The sequence below is a fragment of the Rhincodon typus genome, chromosome 7 (genome assembly GCF_021869965.1).
Source record: "Rhincodon typus isolate 14 chromosome 7, sRhiTyp1.1, whole genome shotgun sequence".
In the NCBI taxonomy this organism is placed as follows: Eukaryota; Metazoa; Chordata; class Chondrichthyes; order Orectolobiformes; family Rhincodontidae; genus Rhincodon; species Rhincodon typus.
The window spans coordinates 47,461,653-47,478,786 of NC_063338.1; the positions used below are offsets into that span (position 1 = coordinate 47,461,653).

Sequence of the window (17,134 nt, forward strand, 5' to 3'; positions counted from 1 at the left end):
CTCCTTCAGGCAGTGTGATGCCTTGGGGCAAGAATGGAAATGTACATGTTCTACAGTGGGTCAGGGCTTTGAGTGCGTGTGGTTGTCTATATCGAATTGACAACCTCATGGAGAGCCATATATGGCATGGTTGGGATGATGAAGGAGAGCACATGTCATACTTCAATCTTGACTATAATGATGCCACTGAGATATTGATGTCCTCTCCAATTGTGTCAACCAAGGGCTGAAGCAGTTGCCAAGGAGGATGACCCTCATTTTGTGGCGTCATTGTGACCATCAGGCTGTAAGACAGAGATAACCTCTACATTGCCATTGCAGTAGCTGAGATGTCATATGGGCACTTCCACAATGAGGACAACTGCTATATGTATCTCAGCTACCAAAAGAGGCAAGTGAGCTGGTGACCTTCACTTAATCTGAATTTGTAAGGGGAGTACTGCACGGAATTGGCCTAGAGCAAAAGCCAGTGCATTGGACGGAGTATTGAGTGTTTTACTTGAGTTTGCTTCATGTGCAAAAATGCACAATTTATTATCTTTTCAACACTGTAAATATTGACTCTAGACAAATGAGCTCCCATTCTTTAATGAGAGATCTAGGGAAGCAAGGGCTCCTTTGCGAGGCTGTGAAACACTTCCTGCACTGCATGAGTGATTACAGAATACTGTCCTTGCAACATGTGCCCATTTGATAGCACCTGTATACCAATAACTGAGTGCCTCAATCAGCTGTCTTTCTTTTTAAAGGTCCACCCAAATCATGGATTCCTGCAGAATTGCTGTCTATGTGCATTGGGCCTGCCCTGATCTAGTATGTAATCCATATGCCCCATGAAAATCCCAAACTGGCCTTCCATGCACTACCAATGGGCCCCTGAACAACTAAACTAAAACAAAGAACTGCAGATACTGGAAATCTGAAACAAAAACAGAATTTGTTGGAGAAACACAGCAGGTCTGACAGCATTTGTGGAGACAAAGCAGAATCAGTGTTTCAGGTCCAGTGACCCTTCTTCAGAGTTGGAAGAGGATCACTTGACCCTAAACATTGACTCTGCTTTCTCTCACAGATGCTGATTTTCTCCAGAAATTTCTGTGTTTGGGCCTCTTAACAAGCTTGCTTGGCTTGGGTGAATTGGACAGGTTTACCGGATTGAAATGTAATCATATATAAATGTCCATCCTGGTCAGCAGTAGACATGTGACCTCTACCATGAAGCCCACACTGGAAATGACAGTTTTACAGAAACATCAGTTAAGACACTGTACAGACAGGACTGGTGTCTGCCGAAATGGTGTAGGCTGATACGGATTGTGATAATGTCATCTGCAAGTCCACCTCTTTCCATGCCATTGCAAAAAGGAAACTGACACAGGAAGTCTATGTTGTCACATCCAATGGATATTTGACATTTACATTCAACTGTGTGAGATATTCAAGTTTCAAGCAATTGTATGTTTCATGAAGAAATTAGTTATTTATTTCTCAAAAAATTCTAAAAATTTAACAGCTGTTCGGGTAACTACTTAACACCCAGCAAGTTGACGTATGCTGTGGGGAAACCAAACTCTTTTATTTCACAAAACAGAATTTGCTGGAAAAGCTCAGCAGCAGCAAGTTCTGAGGAAGGCTCACCGGACCCGAAATGTTAATTTTGATTTTTTTCTTCACAGATGCTGCCAGACCTGTTGAACTTTTCCAGCAATTTCTGTTTGTGTTCCTGATTTACAATATCCACAGTTCTTTCAGTTTTCCTTTTATTTCACATCTCGGGTCATTTACATTGTTCAGGTACATTTTAATTTCAACAGTTCAGTACTGCCCATCTAAAGGTGTTACAAAACTTTAAAGTGTGAAGTAGAGACAGCAACCTGATATGTCTTCATTGAATCTGAAATTTTTTTGTTCTCCTCATGCAGCTAAAGGAAAATCACTCCTTTTATAGTTATTTATGTGAACTGTATTCAGATGGTACATACGTGCATAGCATTCAGTGCTCCCATGAGATAGCTTAGGCAGCATTCAAATCATTGATGTCTGTGAAGAAATAGTGGATTGTAGGATTAATATTTTCACTTTTGTATAGCACGATTTGTGTTTTGTAGTAACCTTATCAATAAGCGCTCCATGCCAGTTGAGGAGTAGTGATGCAGTGTCACCTGCTGGCCTGAGGGCTGCACGTTTTATTTCTTGTCTTTTTCCTGTAATGATAAGATGACACATGTAATGCGTAATTGTCATTTCAGAGCGGAAGCATGATATGGTACTCACTGTCGTCGTAAATATTTTAGCTGAGGCAGATCTTGTGCAGATGTATTAAATTATATTCTAACACATGATCTAATGCAACTTTATTTGGAACAAATGTTCAAATGAAAGTAATGTAGTAGAAGAGTTAGAATAGATGAGATTTTGGGATCATGCAGCATCCCCTCTCAGTTTATGTGTAAAAAGACCCTATCTGTTGAGTTTAAATAGCAGTTAATTACAGTTTTAATCTTGTAATATCAGGGGAAGAAACAATCCTGTGAAACTGTAGAGATAGTAAGAACAGGCAGCTGCCTGGCCTGCTGTGTTCCTCCAGCGCCACACTGTGTTACCTCTGAAACTATATTTGTTTTTTATTCCATCATGGGATATGGAAGTGTCTAGCAAGGTCAGCATTTGTTGCCTGCTGCTATTTTCCTTAGAGAGGTTGATGGAGAGTGACCTCCTTGAATCTCTGCATTTCGTACGGTGTAAGCAGTTGGGTTGTCATATTATTCATTTAGAGCAAGGATTTGATTGTTATGTTGCCATTTCGAGTTGAATAGCAATGCAACAATCCAAAAGGCAACCCAACAGCCACATGGAGAACAGCAACAAACATACTTGCTGAAACTCCAAAACTTTGAATCTAAAGTTTGATAACTTATGGGAACCAAAAGGCAGATACACCAACAGTGGTGTTAGGAACTCAATGGTGAATTCTAAGAATTTGATCCAGTGATGGTGAAGGAAAGGCAATATATTTCCAAGCCAAATTAATGTGTGGCTTGGAATGGAACTTGTAGGTGGTGGTGTTCTCATGCAGTTGCTGCCATTGGCCTTTTAGGTGGTAGAGGTCTCAGGTTTGGAAAGTGCAATGAAGGTACTTTGTTCTGTGGCTGCAGTATATCTTGCAGATGGTACACCATGCTGCCAATGTGCATTGGTGTTGGAGGGAGTGAATGCTTAAAGTGGTGATATAGATGCCAGTCAAGTGGGCTGCTTTGTATTGGATGGTGCCAAACTTGTTGAGTATTCTTTCAGGTACAGTCATCCGGACAAGTGGAGAGTATTCCATCACACTCCTAACTTGTTTCTTTTAGATGATCAACGGACATTGGTGAGTTTGAACTGAGTTACTTGCTGCAGTATTCCCAGCCTCTGACTGGCTCTTATAGCTATGGTATATATCAGTATCAGTTCTGGTCAATTGTAATCCTAAAAATATTGATAGTCATGGATTCAGTGGTGGTAGTGCCATTGAATGTTATGGAGAGATGACATTCCTTTTTGTTGGAGATGGTTGCTAGTACCACTGAATGACAAGAAAAAGAGAGGAACAGGCAAGGTGAGGACCCTATGACAGGCAGTTAGCATCTTTGAATGAAGCAGGCCAGATGTGCATCCTGTGAAAGTCAGTCAGCATCTGTGAGAGTAATGGGTGAGATGAGGACCTTTGCGGAGAAGTAGTCAAATCAGTGGTGGACTGAATGGGACTCAGGATGTAAACAAGAATAAGATTTTTCTAGATTATAGATAAATAGGGCAAGGATAAAATAAAAGCAAAGGGCCTATCTTCTGTTTAGTTAAGGCATGGAGAGGTTAAGCCTGTGATTTGCTCAGTGAATTCATGAGGCAGAGAGGTTCATGGAAAGTGTGTTTCAAGATATGGGCGCCCTGTAGCTTAAGAAAGTGCAGATGGTGAGGAAATGGGTGACAGCCAAGCAGAAGAAGGGGACCAGGCAGATTACAAGGAAATGCCCCAAGTATATCTCACTTGCAAACTGTTTGTCGGCCTTGGAAAATGGTGAGAGCGATGGTTCCCCTGTCAAGGTCAGCCAGAGCCAAGGCATCCGGGTGCCAGGGTCAGGGATGTCATGGAATTATGTATGAGAAAAGAGAAAATAGGTCCCATGAGCAGACTCTACAGTGTTTTCGGTAGGAAATTGAAAGCAGGACTTAAAAGGTAATAATCTCCGGATTACTCCCAGCGTCATACAGTACTGATTATAGGAATAGAAGGATGGAGCGAATGAATGCATGGCTGGACAGATGGCGCAGGAGGGAGGGCACTAGACTCTTGAGGCATATGTACCATTTCCAGAGGAGGTGGGGCCTGTAAAGGTTGCTTGGGATTAATTCTGATCAGGAACAAAACCAATATCCTCACAGGGAAGTACACTAATGCTGTTGTGGTGGCTACAAGTGAGATTGGAACAGAATGGGAAGCTGACATGTAGGTTGGAGGGGAGAGAACCTGAGATTAAATTAGAAGTTAAAATGAAAGCAAGTCCAGAATACAGTTGTAAAGCTGCCGCTTTCATCGAGCTGCTCTTGCCAATAACTATCTTTCGCAAATAGGGCGGTGAATGTTTTTCCCTTTGCATGTTGTGGCAAATTTCCTTCGATGATTGGTATGGAGTAGTAAGATCTCTTCAGACGATTATTTGCAACTTTTGGATCGATATGCACTCTCAGCTTTCCACGTTTTTTCACTGCTACAATGCTGCCAATCCATTATGTAGGAGTTATCACTTGATTTCTTCCCTCCTTTCCAGCTCTTCAGGCTGGTCTTGAGGGCTGCTAGAATTTTCTTCACCATATATCACTTATTGACCTGACTGAACCAATTGTGTATAGAGCAATTTGTCAGAATCTATGACAAATATTTTTCAGTGACCATCTGTACCTTTTTGTTGTGCGTCCTTCTCGATTAGTACTTGTGTACAAAATGATTCAGCTTCTTGCACTGCCTTCCTCACATTGGACATGCTTTCTTTTCCTTTGTGAGATGACTACCACAGTCTTGCCCTTGGTGACCTTTGTGCCTTACAACCTGGAATGTCGATCAGCATACTGCAATAGCTGTTCTGTCCTGCCACAAATATTTTCTAACTATTAATGTACAATCTCAGCTCTTCTGCACATCTCCATTGTTTTTCTGAGAATACGTTTCTCCACCCTCAGTAGATGTGTTCTCATTGTAGGATTTCAGATATGTAATACAATCTCTCTTTAAATAGATCATTATTTAGTTGTGCAAATTCACAGGATTCATTCTGCTGTGTTAATGGAGTCCCATGTTTATCAGTGAGCTGTTTTTCACTTGGGTCTTTGAATATTGAATCCATTCTGTTCATAAGTATATTAACTTGAGGTTCAAAGCATGCCATCGAGACTTTAAAATTTTTTGCTGTCTTCTGTTTTCTTTGAAGCGATTTAAGGTGGAACACGCTTTATAACAGTCTTTCCTCAGCAGTGATAGATTGTAGCTACTTGCAGTTGCTTGGGTTTGTTAGTTATATCTTGTGCAATTTCATACTTTTGCCAATGTGAGTGATAAAATGCCAGTTTTACTTAATGTCCCTTCTCATTTACCCTCACGTTGGAAAAGCAAAATTTGCAGCATTGTGTCTTACTCAGCTGTAGCCCATTTCTTTGTTCTTTTTCTATAGTGTTCTGGCCCTCTCAGCAATCTGCAGCAACTCAGATCCCTGTGTTCCGTTTTTAGTAGATGTGCTTCTATACAGATCTTCGACACTTGAACTCAGCTCCACTCTGACACCATGTTATAAGCTCATAGGATGACAGTTCTGCTTTTACTATGTCTTTATTGAACTAGCTATAAAATGGAGCCTGCAGTGAGCACCTCGTGTTAGATGTCACAAGGCTACAGCAAGCCAGGAAGCACACTCATACAATATTGCATTTCTATTTGAAACACTGTGAATCACTAAATTGGCTTAAATGAGAAAACACACCCTTCTTCACAAGACAGATGATGTATTTTTATACAGTTAAGATCCCTACTTTAAGGAAAACCATCCTAACAGTATAGGTCCAAGCCTGTCTAAAATATACTAATAGATCTCATTGTTTATTGTTCTGCGTCAGAAACACAATTTATTAGGCCTCTTTAGTCCATTAACTGAGAGTAAACAATCAACATTCCCAGATAGAATGCATGTTGGGTCAAATCATGAATCAATTTTACCTTGGGGAGCAATGTTAAAATATAAATTATCCTAAACTAAACCAAAATCCTTTCAAACCCATGTAGGCAAAAGTCTCATATATAACTGTTTTGAGCCAATTGACAAATTATGATTGGTCACAGTATTGTGAATAATTTTATAAGAAAAGTCTGAGAGAAAATTTTAGTGGAATTAATTCCTACATAGCAGAAACAACATTTTAGCGCATAACTAGATCTCTTATGGCATTGAGCATGCTGAACCAAGAGTATTTTCAGGTTTATAGCAATAAAAGTATTTACATCAGATAGCAGGCAAGATTAGGTTCACTAATTTATGACGGAGGACTGTAGATCATTTTTTAACTTTATAATTAAGTATTTCAAAACTATTTGGGATATATCTGTATTATCATTCCTTCCTGTGTGCATTACTTTTTTGTTTTCTAATCAGCCTGTTCAGAGATGTTGTCAAACATTTCTGGAGCAGATGGGACTTGAACTCAGACGTTCTGCTTCAAAGATAATGACACTGTCAAAGTGCCACAAGAGTCCTGTAAACACATCTGTTCGAACCCATGGAAAAATAGCACAATTTGGGAAACATTTTTGCCCTAGCCATGGACAGAATAGATCTAGGAGTCAATTAATGCAGTGCAAACCCTTGATGGTCTCCTGATTACTTGACTGTGCTCACATGTGTACTTTAGTAAGCTGGTTGTTGAATTTATTAGCTACCTCCTTCCAAGACATTGTTGTCCCTAGTTTAGTATTATTAGCAAAACTAAGTAATTCACTTTGACTTTGAGAATTCTAATCATTGATGTAAATTTGGATCAGTAAGGATGGCAACACTGAACTTTACAGTATCTAACCAGTGATCTTCTGACAAGTAAAAACCAAAAGAACTGCGGATGCTGTAAATCAGGAACAAAAACAAAGTTGCTGGAAAAGCTCAGCAGGTCTGGCAGCATCTGTGAAGGAGAAAACAAAGTTAACGTTTCGGGTCCGGTGACCTTTCCTCAGAACTGAGCTTTTCCAGCAACTTTGTTTTTGATCTTCTGACAAGTATTGGTTGTTTCCTATTCTTCGACTAATTTCTTGTCCCTTCTAAACTTTTTGCACAATCCCCGCAAATTGGAGTTTAACCGAATCCCCTTCATATAGAATTTTGTGAAATCTCTTATGAAAAGTAAATGCAACTTCACTGTAGGGTTTTCAATGATCCATTTAGAAGTCAAGAAATTTTTTTTCGCATTTCTGAACCCATGTTATCTCGTATTTGAAACGTTGTATAGATCTTAACTGAATTTACATCTACTCATTGATTTTTTTGCAGAGAATTAAATCAATATTAATTGATTTGTAATTTTATTGTACACTTTGAAAACACGCTGAATAGCTATTGCTACTGTTCATCTTGTAAGGAAAGATATTTGGAATGGTTGGGTCTATATTCTTTGGAGTTGAGAAAAACGAGAGATGGTCTTATTGCAATATGTAAGATCTCGAAGGCAGTCTGACAGATTGGGTGCTGAAAGGATGTTTCCCTTATGGGAGAGGCCATAACAAAGAACACAGTTTAAACATAAGGGGTGTCTCACTTAAGACAAAGATGAGGAATTCTTTTTTTCTCTGAGGGCATCATGTCTGTCTGGAACTCACTTTCCCAGAGAGCAGCGTGGCAGGATCATTTAATATTTTTAAGGCCGAGGTAGTTAGATGCGACCATCAAGGTAGGCAAAGGACATTGGGGGGGTAGACAGGAAAGAGAAGTTGAGGCCACAATCAGATCATCAAATGGCAGAGCAGGCTTCAGGGGCCAAATGACCGAGTTCTGCTTCTAATTCAGTCTGTTCATATCTCATTAGCAATTCAAAATCTAACGGTGTGTGTTATTTAATATAATTAAAATGGCCAATAATTAAATGGAGCAGCTATGTTTCCTTAAACAGTAGCTATCATTAGATTTCTTCACAAAAATTTAATGCTTTTGTTGTTCTATTGTTTTCATAGTTCTTGAAGGCAGTAATGGATCGAGATTACAAGTTGTCAAGTAAGCTTTGTCAAATGAGTAAGTACAAAAATTGCTTATGAATATTTTTCAATTCACAATTTTTGATTGTTTTCTTCATGGAATGAGTTACACGTTTTAAATTCTGTTTTGGCATATTTAAACAATGTTAGATATCATCTGTTTGGATAAATTTAAAAGAAAAGGCCACATATTGCATGAACTGAAATTGTGAATTGAGGGAAGATTTTTGTAAATACACAAATGATATAATGGCCAGGATTTTATGACTCCTCTTGCTCTCACCAACCCCTTCACAGACCCTCACTGAATATTTTGACTGGGCTGCAGTGCAGGCAACGGGAGCTATAACATGGATAAAATAAAGCACCGTGACATTGGCATAGTGCTGGTGACTGCTGTCAACCACTCGTTATGACTTTATTGATGGTACAGAAGGCTTGAGTTGCCCTCTTACCTGTGGGGCCATTGAGGCTCTTAAGTGGCCAATTTTTGGCAACTTAAAGGCCTCCTCTTGATTCTACCCTAGGATTTTACCCACATCAGGAAGGGCAGTGCCAAGTGATCTGCCTGCCTGGTAGACATTCAAGGGATGAAGTGCTTCCATTTCCAGCTTCTTGTCACAATCAGAGGCACCACACAAAGGTAATCACCATCTTAACTCTTCCTTCAGCCTTTTCTATCTATTCCCACCATTCCTGTTAGCCTAGCTTGTCAGCCTGACCTGGGCTGGACCCTTGAGCATCTGTAATCCTGGCTCCACCATGATGTGCCTTCCTAATGGACTGTTGTATTCCCAGCAGTGGCCAACACTTCTTGTGGCTTTGCTAGGACAAGAGATCTGCTGGCCATTTGATTAGCTGGCAGCTTTCAGAGGTGGAAAACCTGCCTAAGGCCAGTTATTGGACTGATGGCTGTAAATACCTGCATGGTGAGCTGGCCAAGTAATGTGGGCCCATCCCCAATTTGTACAAAGGGCGGACACTATGGAAACAGGTAGTTCTACAGTTGTCTTCACTGGGAGCTGATTTACAGGTCCTCTGAATCTTTTGTAATTATGCCTGACTTGTAATAAACTGTTCTGAACGCTAAATCAGCTTGCTAAGCATTGTAGTTGCCACTACTGTAAAGACTTAACATATCCTGTATTGCTGATTATTAGATATGATTAAAGACAAAGGATTTGGTGGCAGTGAACTACCTCAACCAGCACTTAACTCGTGTCATGATTTAGTCAAGCCCATGTGCAGGACGTGTCAGTAGCTGCCCAAGTTTGAGATCTAAGTTTGAGTTTAAGTAGTGGTTAGAGTCACTGATGTGCAGCTGCGAAGCAAAGAAGAATGTAGGTAATACGTTCAGACAGGTAGTCACACCATAGCTTAGAGGCAAACATGGAGATAACAAATGGTTGGCCATCAGGCAGTCCAAGGGAAACAGGTAAGTACTGCAGAAGTCTGCAATGGTCCTGCTCACTACCTGGTTCCAGATACCAGTGAGGGGCAACAGATCTGTGAAGGTGTGCATTAAGTGCCCAAGCCTGTGGTACCATCAGTGGCCCAGCTGTACAGCAGGTGAGGAAGACAAGTGAAAGAGCAAACATTATCAGTAGCCTCATGGAAAATGCAGGTTAATTTAGAAGAATCAGAATGGATATGTTAAGGGAAAATTGTGCCTAGCTTGCTGGAGTTTTTTGAACAAATAACAGAGAAGCTCGATGAGGGGAAAGTTGTTGATGTGGTGTACGTGAACTTCCAAAAGGCGTTTGACACAATGCCACAAAACACCTTTGTGAGGTAAGCTAATGGTCATGGAACAAAAGCAACTTAGATCTAAAATTGGTTGAGGGATAGGAAACAGACAATAATTGTCAATTGGGTGTTTTTCAGGCTGAAGGAAGGTTTGTATTGGAGTTCCCCAAGTATCAGTGTTGCTTTGTTAAATTAATTTGGGGGACTCTGCCCTTCGTTGAATGGGCTGGCATTTATTACCTATGTCTAATTGCCTTGGAAAAGGTGTTGGTGAGCTTCCCTCTTAAGATACTGAATTCCATTTGTTTAGGTATACATACAAAGCTATTTTGGAGGCAGTTCCAAGATTTTCACTTCGCAATACTGAAGGAACAACAATATATTTCCCAGTCAGCATACTGATTAATTTACAGAAGAACTTGTGGGTGGTTGCTTTCCCAGGTATCTACTACCTTTGTCCTTCTAGATAGTTGTGGTCATTGGTTTGGAAATGCTGCCTTAGGAATCTTTGTGAATTTCTGCAGTGCATCTTGTAGATGGTGCACCTTGCTGCCACTGTGTGTCAGTAGTAGAGCGAGTGAATATTTGTCCTGAATGATTGCATACTTCATGAGTTTTGTCAGAGCTGTTTTCATCCAGGCAAAGGGGGAATATTCCACCATACTCCTGACTTGTGCTTTGTTAGATGGTGAACTGGCTTGATGGTGTCAGGAAGTGAATTACTTGCTGCAAAATTCCTAGCTCTTGTAGTCTCAGTATTTTAAAAAACTAGTCCAGTTCAGTTTCTATTCAATGGTAACCCCTATGGTGGTGGAAAATTCAGCAATGATAATGCCATTTAATGTCAAGGGACAATAGATAGATCATCACATGTTGAAGATGGTCATTGCTGAATACCTGCGTAGTATTTCCCAATTTTCATTCCAAGTCTGGATATTGACTAGGTCTTGCTGTATTTAGACATGGAATGGAGGGAAGGTCATTGATGATAGTTGGACCTAGGGAACTATCCTGAGGAACTTCTGCAGTGATGCCCTGGAGTTGAGATGACTGAGCTCCAATAATCACAAACATATTCCTTTGTGCGAGGTTTTCCCCTGATTTCCATTGACACTAGTATTGCTAGGGCTTCTTGATGCCACAGTTGGTCAAATGTTGCCTCTATGTTAAGGGCTGTCATTTTAATCTTACCTCTTTTGTCCATTTTTTGAATCAAGGCTATAATGAGATCAGGAGCTGATTGGCTCTGGCGAAACCAAAATTCTGTCATTGAGCTGGTTATTGGTAAGAAAGTGCTGTTGTTGTTTCTCTCCATCTTTTTAGTGATGTTTGTTGGTAGACTTTTTTGTGGGATGTGGGCATTGCTGAATGGCCAGCATTTACTGCACATCCCTAGTTGCCCTCGAGAAGATGGTTGTAGCTGCCTTCTTGAACTGCTGCAGTCCACCTGCTCTGCATTGACCCACAATGCCATTAGGATGGGAATTCCAGGATTTGACCCCAGATATATTTCCAAGTCAGAATGATGAGTAGCTTGGAGGGGAAATTGAAGTTGGTGGTGTTCCCATATATTTGTTGCCCTTGTCCTTCTAGATGGAAGTGGTCATGTGTTTGGAAAGTGCTGTCTGAGGATCTTTGGTGAATTTCTTCAGTGCATCTTCTAGATAGTACACACTGCTGCTACTGAGCGTTGGTGGTGGAGGGAGTGGATGCTTGTGGATGCAGCGCCAATCAAGCAGGCTGCATTGTCCTGGATGGTGTCTGCTTCTTGAGTGTCATTGGGGCTATACTCATCCAGGCAAGTGGGAAGTATTCCACCACATTCCTGCCTTGTGCCTTGTAGATGGTAGACAGGGTTTGGGGAGTCAGGAGGTGAGTTACTTGCTGCGGTATTCCTAGCTTCTGACCTGTTCTTGTAGCATCTGCATTTATGTGGTGAGCCCAGTTGACTTTCTGATCAATGAAAACTCCTGGGATGTTGATAGTGCGGGATTCAGTGATGGTAACACCATTGAATGTCGAGGGGCGGTGGTTAGATAATTTCTTATTGCTAATGGCCATAGCCTGGCATTTGTATGACATGAATGGTACTTGCCAGTTGTCAGCCCAAGCCTGGATATTGTCCAGATCTTGTTCCATTTGGACCCGGACTGCTTCAGTGTCTGAGGAGTTGCAAATGATGCTGAGCATTGTGCAAACATCTATGAACATCCCCACTTCTGACCTTATTGAGGGAAGGTCATTGATGAAGCAGCTGAAGATGGTTGGGCCCAGGACATTACCGTGAGGAACTTCTGCAGAGGTGTCCTGGAGCTGAGTTGACTGACCTCCAGTAACAATGTGTCAGGTATGACTCTAAACACTGGAGAGTTTTCTCTCAATACCCATTGACTCCAGTTTTACTAGGGCTCCATTATGCCATAGTCAGCCAAATGCAGCCTCGATGTCAAGGGCTGTCACTCTCACTTCACCTCTGGAATTCAGCTCTCTTGTCCATGTTTGAACCAAGGCTGTATTGAGATCAGGAGCTGAGTGCCCCTGGCAGAACCCAAACTCTTTGTCACTGAGCAGGTGCTGCTTGATAACACTGTTGATGACACCTTCCATCACTTTTCCGATGATCAAGAGTAGTCTGATGGGCAGTAATTGGCTGGGTTGGATTTGTCCTGCATTTTATGTACAGAAAATGCTTGGGCAATTTTCCACATTATTGGCAGATGCCAGTGTTGTAACTGTACTGGAACAGCTTTGCTAGGCGAGCATCAAGTTCTGGAGCACAAGTCTTTAGTACTATTGCTATAATGTTGTCAGGGGCTGTAGCCTTTGCAGTATCTAGTGTCTCCCATCATTTTTTGATATCCAGTGGAGTGAGTTGAATTGGCTGAAGACTGGTATCTGTAATGCTGGGGACCACTGCAGGAGGCCGAGATGGATTGTTCGGCACTTCTGGCTGAAGATTGCTGTGAAAGCTTCAGCCTTATCTTTTTCACTGATGTGCTGGGCTCTTCCATCATTGAGGATGGGGATTTCTTTGGAGCCTCCTCCAGTGAATTGTTTAATCATCCACCACCATTCACGACTGGATGTGGCAGGACTGCAGAGCTTAGATCCAATCCGTTGGTTGTGGAATCGCTTAGCTCTGTCTATCACTTGCTGCTTTCGCTGTTTGGCGTGCAAGTAGTCCTGTTTGTTGTGTTCACCAGGTTGACACCTCATCTTCAGGTATGCCTGGTGCTTCTCCTGGCATGCCCTCCTGCACTCTCCGTTGAACCAGGGTTGATCCCCTGGCTTGATGGTAGTGACTGAGTGGGGGATATGCTGGGCCATAGGTTATGGATTGTGCTGAAGTACAGTTCTGCTGCTGTTAATCGTCCACAGTGCTTCATGGATGCCCAGTCTTGAGTTGCTAGATCTATTCAAAGTCTGCCCCATTTAGCGCGATGATAATGCCACACAACATGGAGGTTTTTCTCAATTTGAAGGTGGGACTTCAACTCCACAAAGACACTGCGTGGTCGCTCTTACCGATACTGTCATGGACAGATGCATCTGCAGCTGGCAGATTGATAAGGATGAGGTCAAGTAAGCTTTTCACCTCTTGTTGGTTCCCTCACCACCTGCTGCAGATCCAGTCTAGCATCTATGTCATTTGGAACCCGACCAGCTTGATCGGTAGTACTGCTGCTGAGCCACTCTTGGTTATGGATATTGAAATCCCCCACCCATGGCGCAATAAATGGTGGGATTGGATTTGTCCTGCTTTTTTTGGGGTGGAGGCCTATGTTATAGCTGAACTGGAACAGTTTGATTAGAGAGTGCAGCAAGTTTTGGAGCACAAGTCTTCTGTATCATTATCTGAATGTTGTCAGGGCCCATAGCATTTACAATATCCAGAGCCTTCAATTATTTCTTAATTTCATGTGGAATGAATCAAATTGGCTGAAGACTGGCATCTATAATGCTGGTGTCTCCTGGAGGAGGCTGAGTTGGATCATCCACTCAGCACATCTGGCTGAAGATTATTGCAAATGCTCAGCCTTATCTTTTGTACTCACGTGTTTGGATCCGCCATCATTGAAAATGGAAACGCTTGTGAAGGCTTTTCCTCCAGTGAGTTCTTTAATTGCCCACCACAACTGAGGAGTCGATGTGGCAAGACTGCAGAACCTAGAATTGATCCATTGGTTTTGGAATCACTTAACTTGGTTTCACTTGCTGCTTATGCTGTGCGGCGTATAATTACCCCTGCGTTCAAGCTTCATCACTGAAACCTGATTTTTAAGAATGCTGGTGCTGCTCTTGGCATGCCCTCCAGCACTTCTCATTGAGTCGGGGCTGACCCCCTGGTTTGATGGTACTGATAGCAAGAAGAACTTTACAGCGTAAACAGGGCTGTGTTTGCCGTTGTTGTGTCTGCTGCCTAGCCTGATGCCAGGTGGTCAGTCTGGTTTCATTCCTTGTAGTTTGATACAACAGAGTGGCCTTCTGGGCCATTTCAGAGAGCGGATAAGAGTCAGCCACATTGCTGTGGGCTGGAATCATATTTGGGCCTCACCATGTAAGGATGACAGACTTCCTTCCAAAAAGGATATTCTGAACCAGATGTCTTTTTGCGACAATTGATAATCAACAATAGTCGTCATTTGTCTTTTAATTACAGAATTTTTAAAATTGATGTTCTCCTCTGATGAACTTCGAACCTAGATCCCCTAGTTTTCCGATATGATCTTGGTGTGCAGGTGATAATTTCAAAGTTTGCAGACAACAAAAACTAAGGACGATTGTAAACTGTGAGGAGAGCAGTGCAGAACTTTGGTAGGTTTTGACAAGTTGTGGAAGGATAGGCAACAGATGAAGTTCAACAAGAACACAAGTAGACAGTACAAAATAATGATTTTTGAAAGTTGTGCAGGATTCGAGAGTCCTGGGTGTGTATGTGCATAAGTCATTAAAAGTAGCAGGCCAAGTGGGGAGATTTGTTAATGAAGTATTGTGTTCTTGGCTTCATTGATAGGTGTATATACAGTGGTACTAGAGCAGGGAGGATATGCTGAACTTATACAGTACACTGGTTAGATCTCTACTGGAGTATTATGTACACTGGATGCCACACATAAGGAACGATGTGAATACATTGCAGAAAGTGCAGAAGAGGTTTACAATAGTAATTCCAGGGATGAAAAACATCAGTTATGAGGATTGGTTGAAGAAGTTAGGACTGTTTTTCCTTGGAACAAAAAAGGCTAATTGAAGTTTTCAAGTACAGAAGGATCTGGACAGAGTAGGTAGGAAGAAATTGTTCCCGCTCACTCAAGGATCCAGAAACAGAAGGCATAGTTTTAAAGTGTTCTGCAAAAGAAGCACATGCAAGGTAAGTAAAAGCTTTTTCTCACACCATGTAATTGGGTCTGGAATGCATTGCTTGGAGGTGTGGTGGAGGTGGGTTCAATTGAAGCATTCAGAGGGCATTAGTTGATTATTTAAATAGGAACAATATGCAGAGTTGCAAGGAAAGAAACAGATGATTGGCACTAAGTCAAAATGCTCAGAGAGCTGGTGCAGACATGGTGATCTAATGGCTTCCTTCTGCACTGTAACAAAATTACCATTTTGTGTCACGTCCTAGAAGAGGTAGCAGATACTTGAGGTACCAGCAGTGATAGTCAGGGAAAATCACAACATATCTGGTGACACCACTGTTAAATATGAACTTCTCTTAAAAAATCCATGCTTACTATTATCTAATCAAACTTCAGAATTCTCTCAAATAGCGTCCCATCACCAAGGTTTGACTGATTGGCTTATAATTCCTTGTAGTATCTCCTGTCTCTGAATTCCTCTACCCTGATGTCTATGCCTGATGTCATCCTTTTACATTGTGAAGACTGACACAAAGTATTCATTGAGGTCAGTGCCCCCAGTTTCAGGGCTAAATACAGATTATCTTTATGGTCCTGAATAGGCCTTAATCTTTCCCTAGTTATTATCTTGCTCTCTTTTAGCTTTCCTAATTTCCTTTTTAAGTTCCCCCGAACTTTCATATTCATATAGGGACTCTGCCATATCGAGCTCTGAATATCTGCCATAACATTCTCTTTTTTTAAATTCTAGGCTTTATTCCGTGGAATGCATTGCTGGAGAGGGCAGTGGAGTTGGCCCCATTAGGGGCATTTAAGAGGCAATTAGATAGGCATATGGATGATAGTATAAGGTAGGGGGTGGAGGTTAGATGGACCTTAGGTTTAGGGTAAAAGTTCGGCACAACATCATGGGCCGAAGGGCCTGCACTGTGATGTACTGTTCTATGTTCAATGTTCTATTCTCCTCGATATCCAAGATTCTCTGGTCTTGGTCCCATCCTTTGTCTTTATGAGGGCATTTATTCCCTATACACTTGTTCTTTCCTTCTTGAATGCCTCCCACTTCTCTAACAGTTTTATTTGCTACTGTCTACTTGGACCAAATCATATCTTCGTAAAATTAGCCATTTGCAAGGTTAGAAGTTTTATTTCTAGCAAAAACTTTCCTCTTCCATAATTATCTTAGATCTAGTTATGGTCACTATAACCAAAAGACTCCTCTACTGATACACATTCCATCTGCCAAGGTTCATTTCCGATTCTTAGGTCCAAATCTGCCCCCAGCCTTGTAGGACTTTCTATGTACTAGCAAAAAAGTCTGAAACATTGAAGGGATACTGATGAGGGAAGGGGCCAAAAGAGATTCCACATGATTCCTATCAACTTATTGGCTATCATGAAGGACTTCTCCATACTATATTTGGATATCATATGTTGTCTCTGAAGCCTTAAAAGTGACTTCACCTTAGTGCCAGGAGTTGTTAGTGCACTATCTCACTGCTGCTTTTTCCCTTGCAGTAAAGTATTTGGATCTCTACAGTGTGGAAACAGGCCCTTTGGCCCAACAAGTCCACACTGACCCTCAGAGCATCCCACCCAGACCCATCCCTCTATAACCCACCTAACCTACACAGCCCTGAACACTACGGGCAATTTAGCATGGCCAATCCACCTAGCCTGCACATCTTTGGACTGTGGGAGGAAACCAGAGCACCCAGAGGAAACCCACGCAGACACGGGGAAAATGTACAAATTCCACACAGTCGCC

The 17,134-nt window shown here is 41.6% G+C and overlaps 1 protein-coding gene across 2 annotated transcripts in view; it reads left to right on the plus strand.

Moving 5' to 3' along the window:
• The window catches only part of erich2 (glutamate-rich 2), a 161,305-nt gene that overhangs the window by 108,113 nt on the left and 36,058 nt on the right, over positions 1-17,134 (plus strand). For both annotated transcript variants that reach the window (XM_048599422.1, XM_048599423.1), the window contains one exon: positions 8,240-8,297. In XM_048599422.1, coding sequence (XP_048455379.1) covers positions 8,240-8,297 — 58 coding nt within the window. The remainder of the gene's footprint in view (positions 1-8,239; positions 8,298-17,134) is intronic.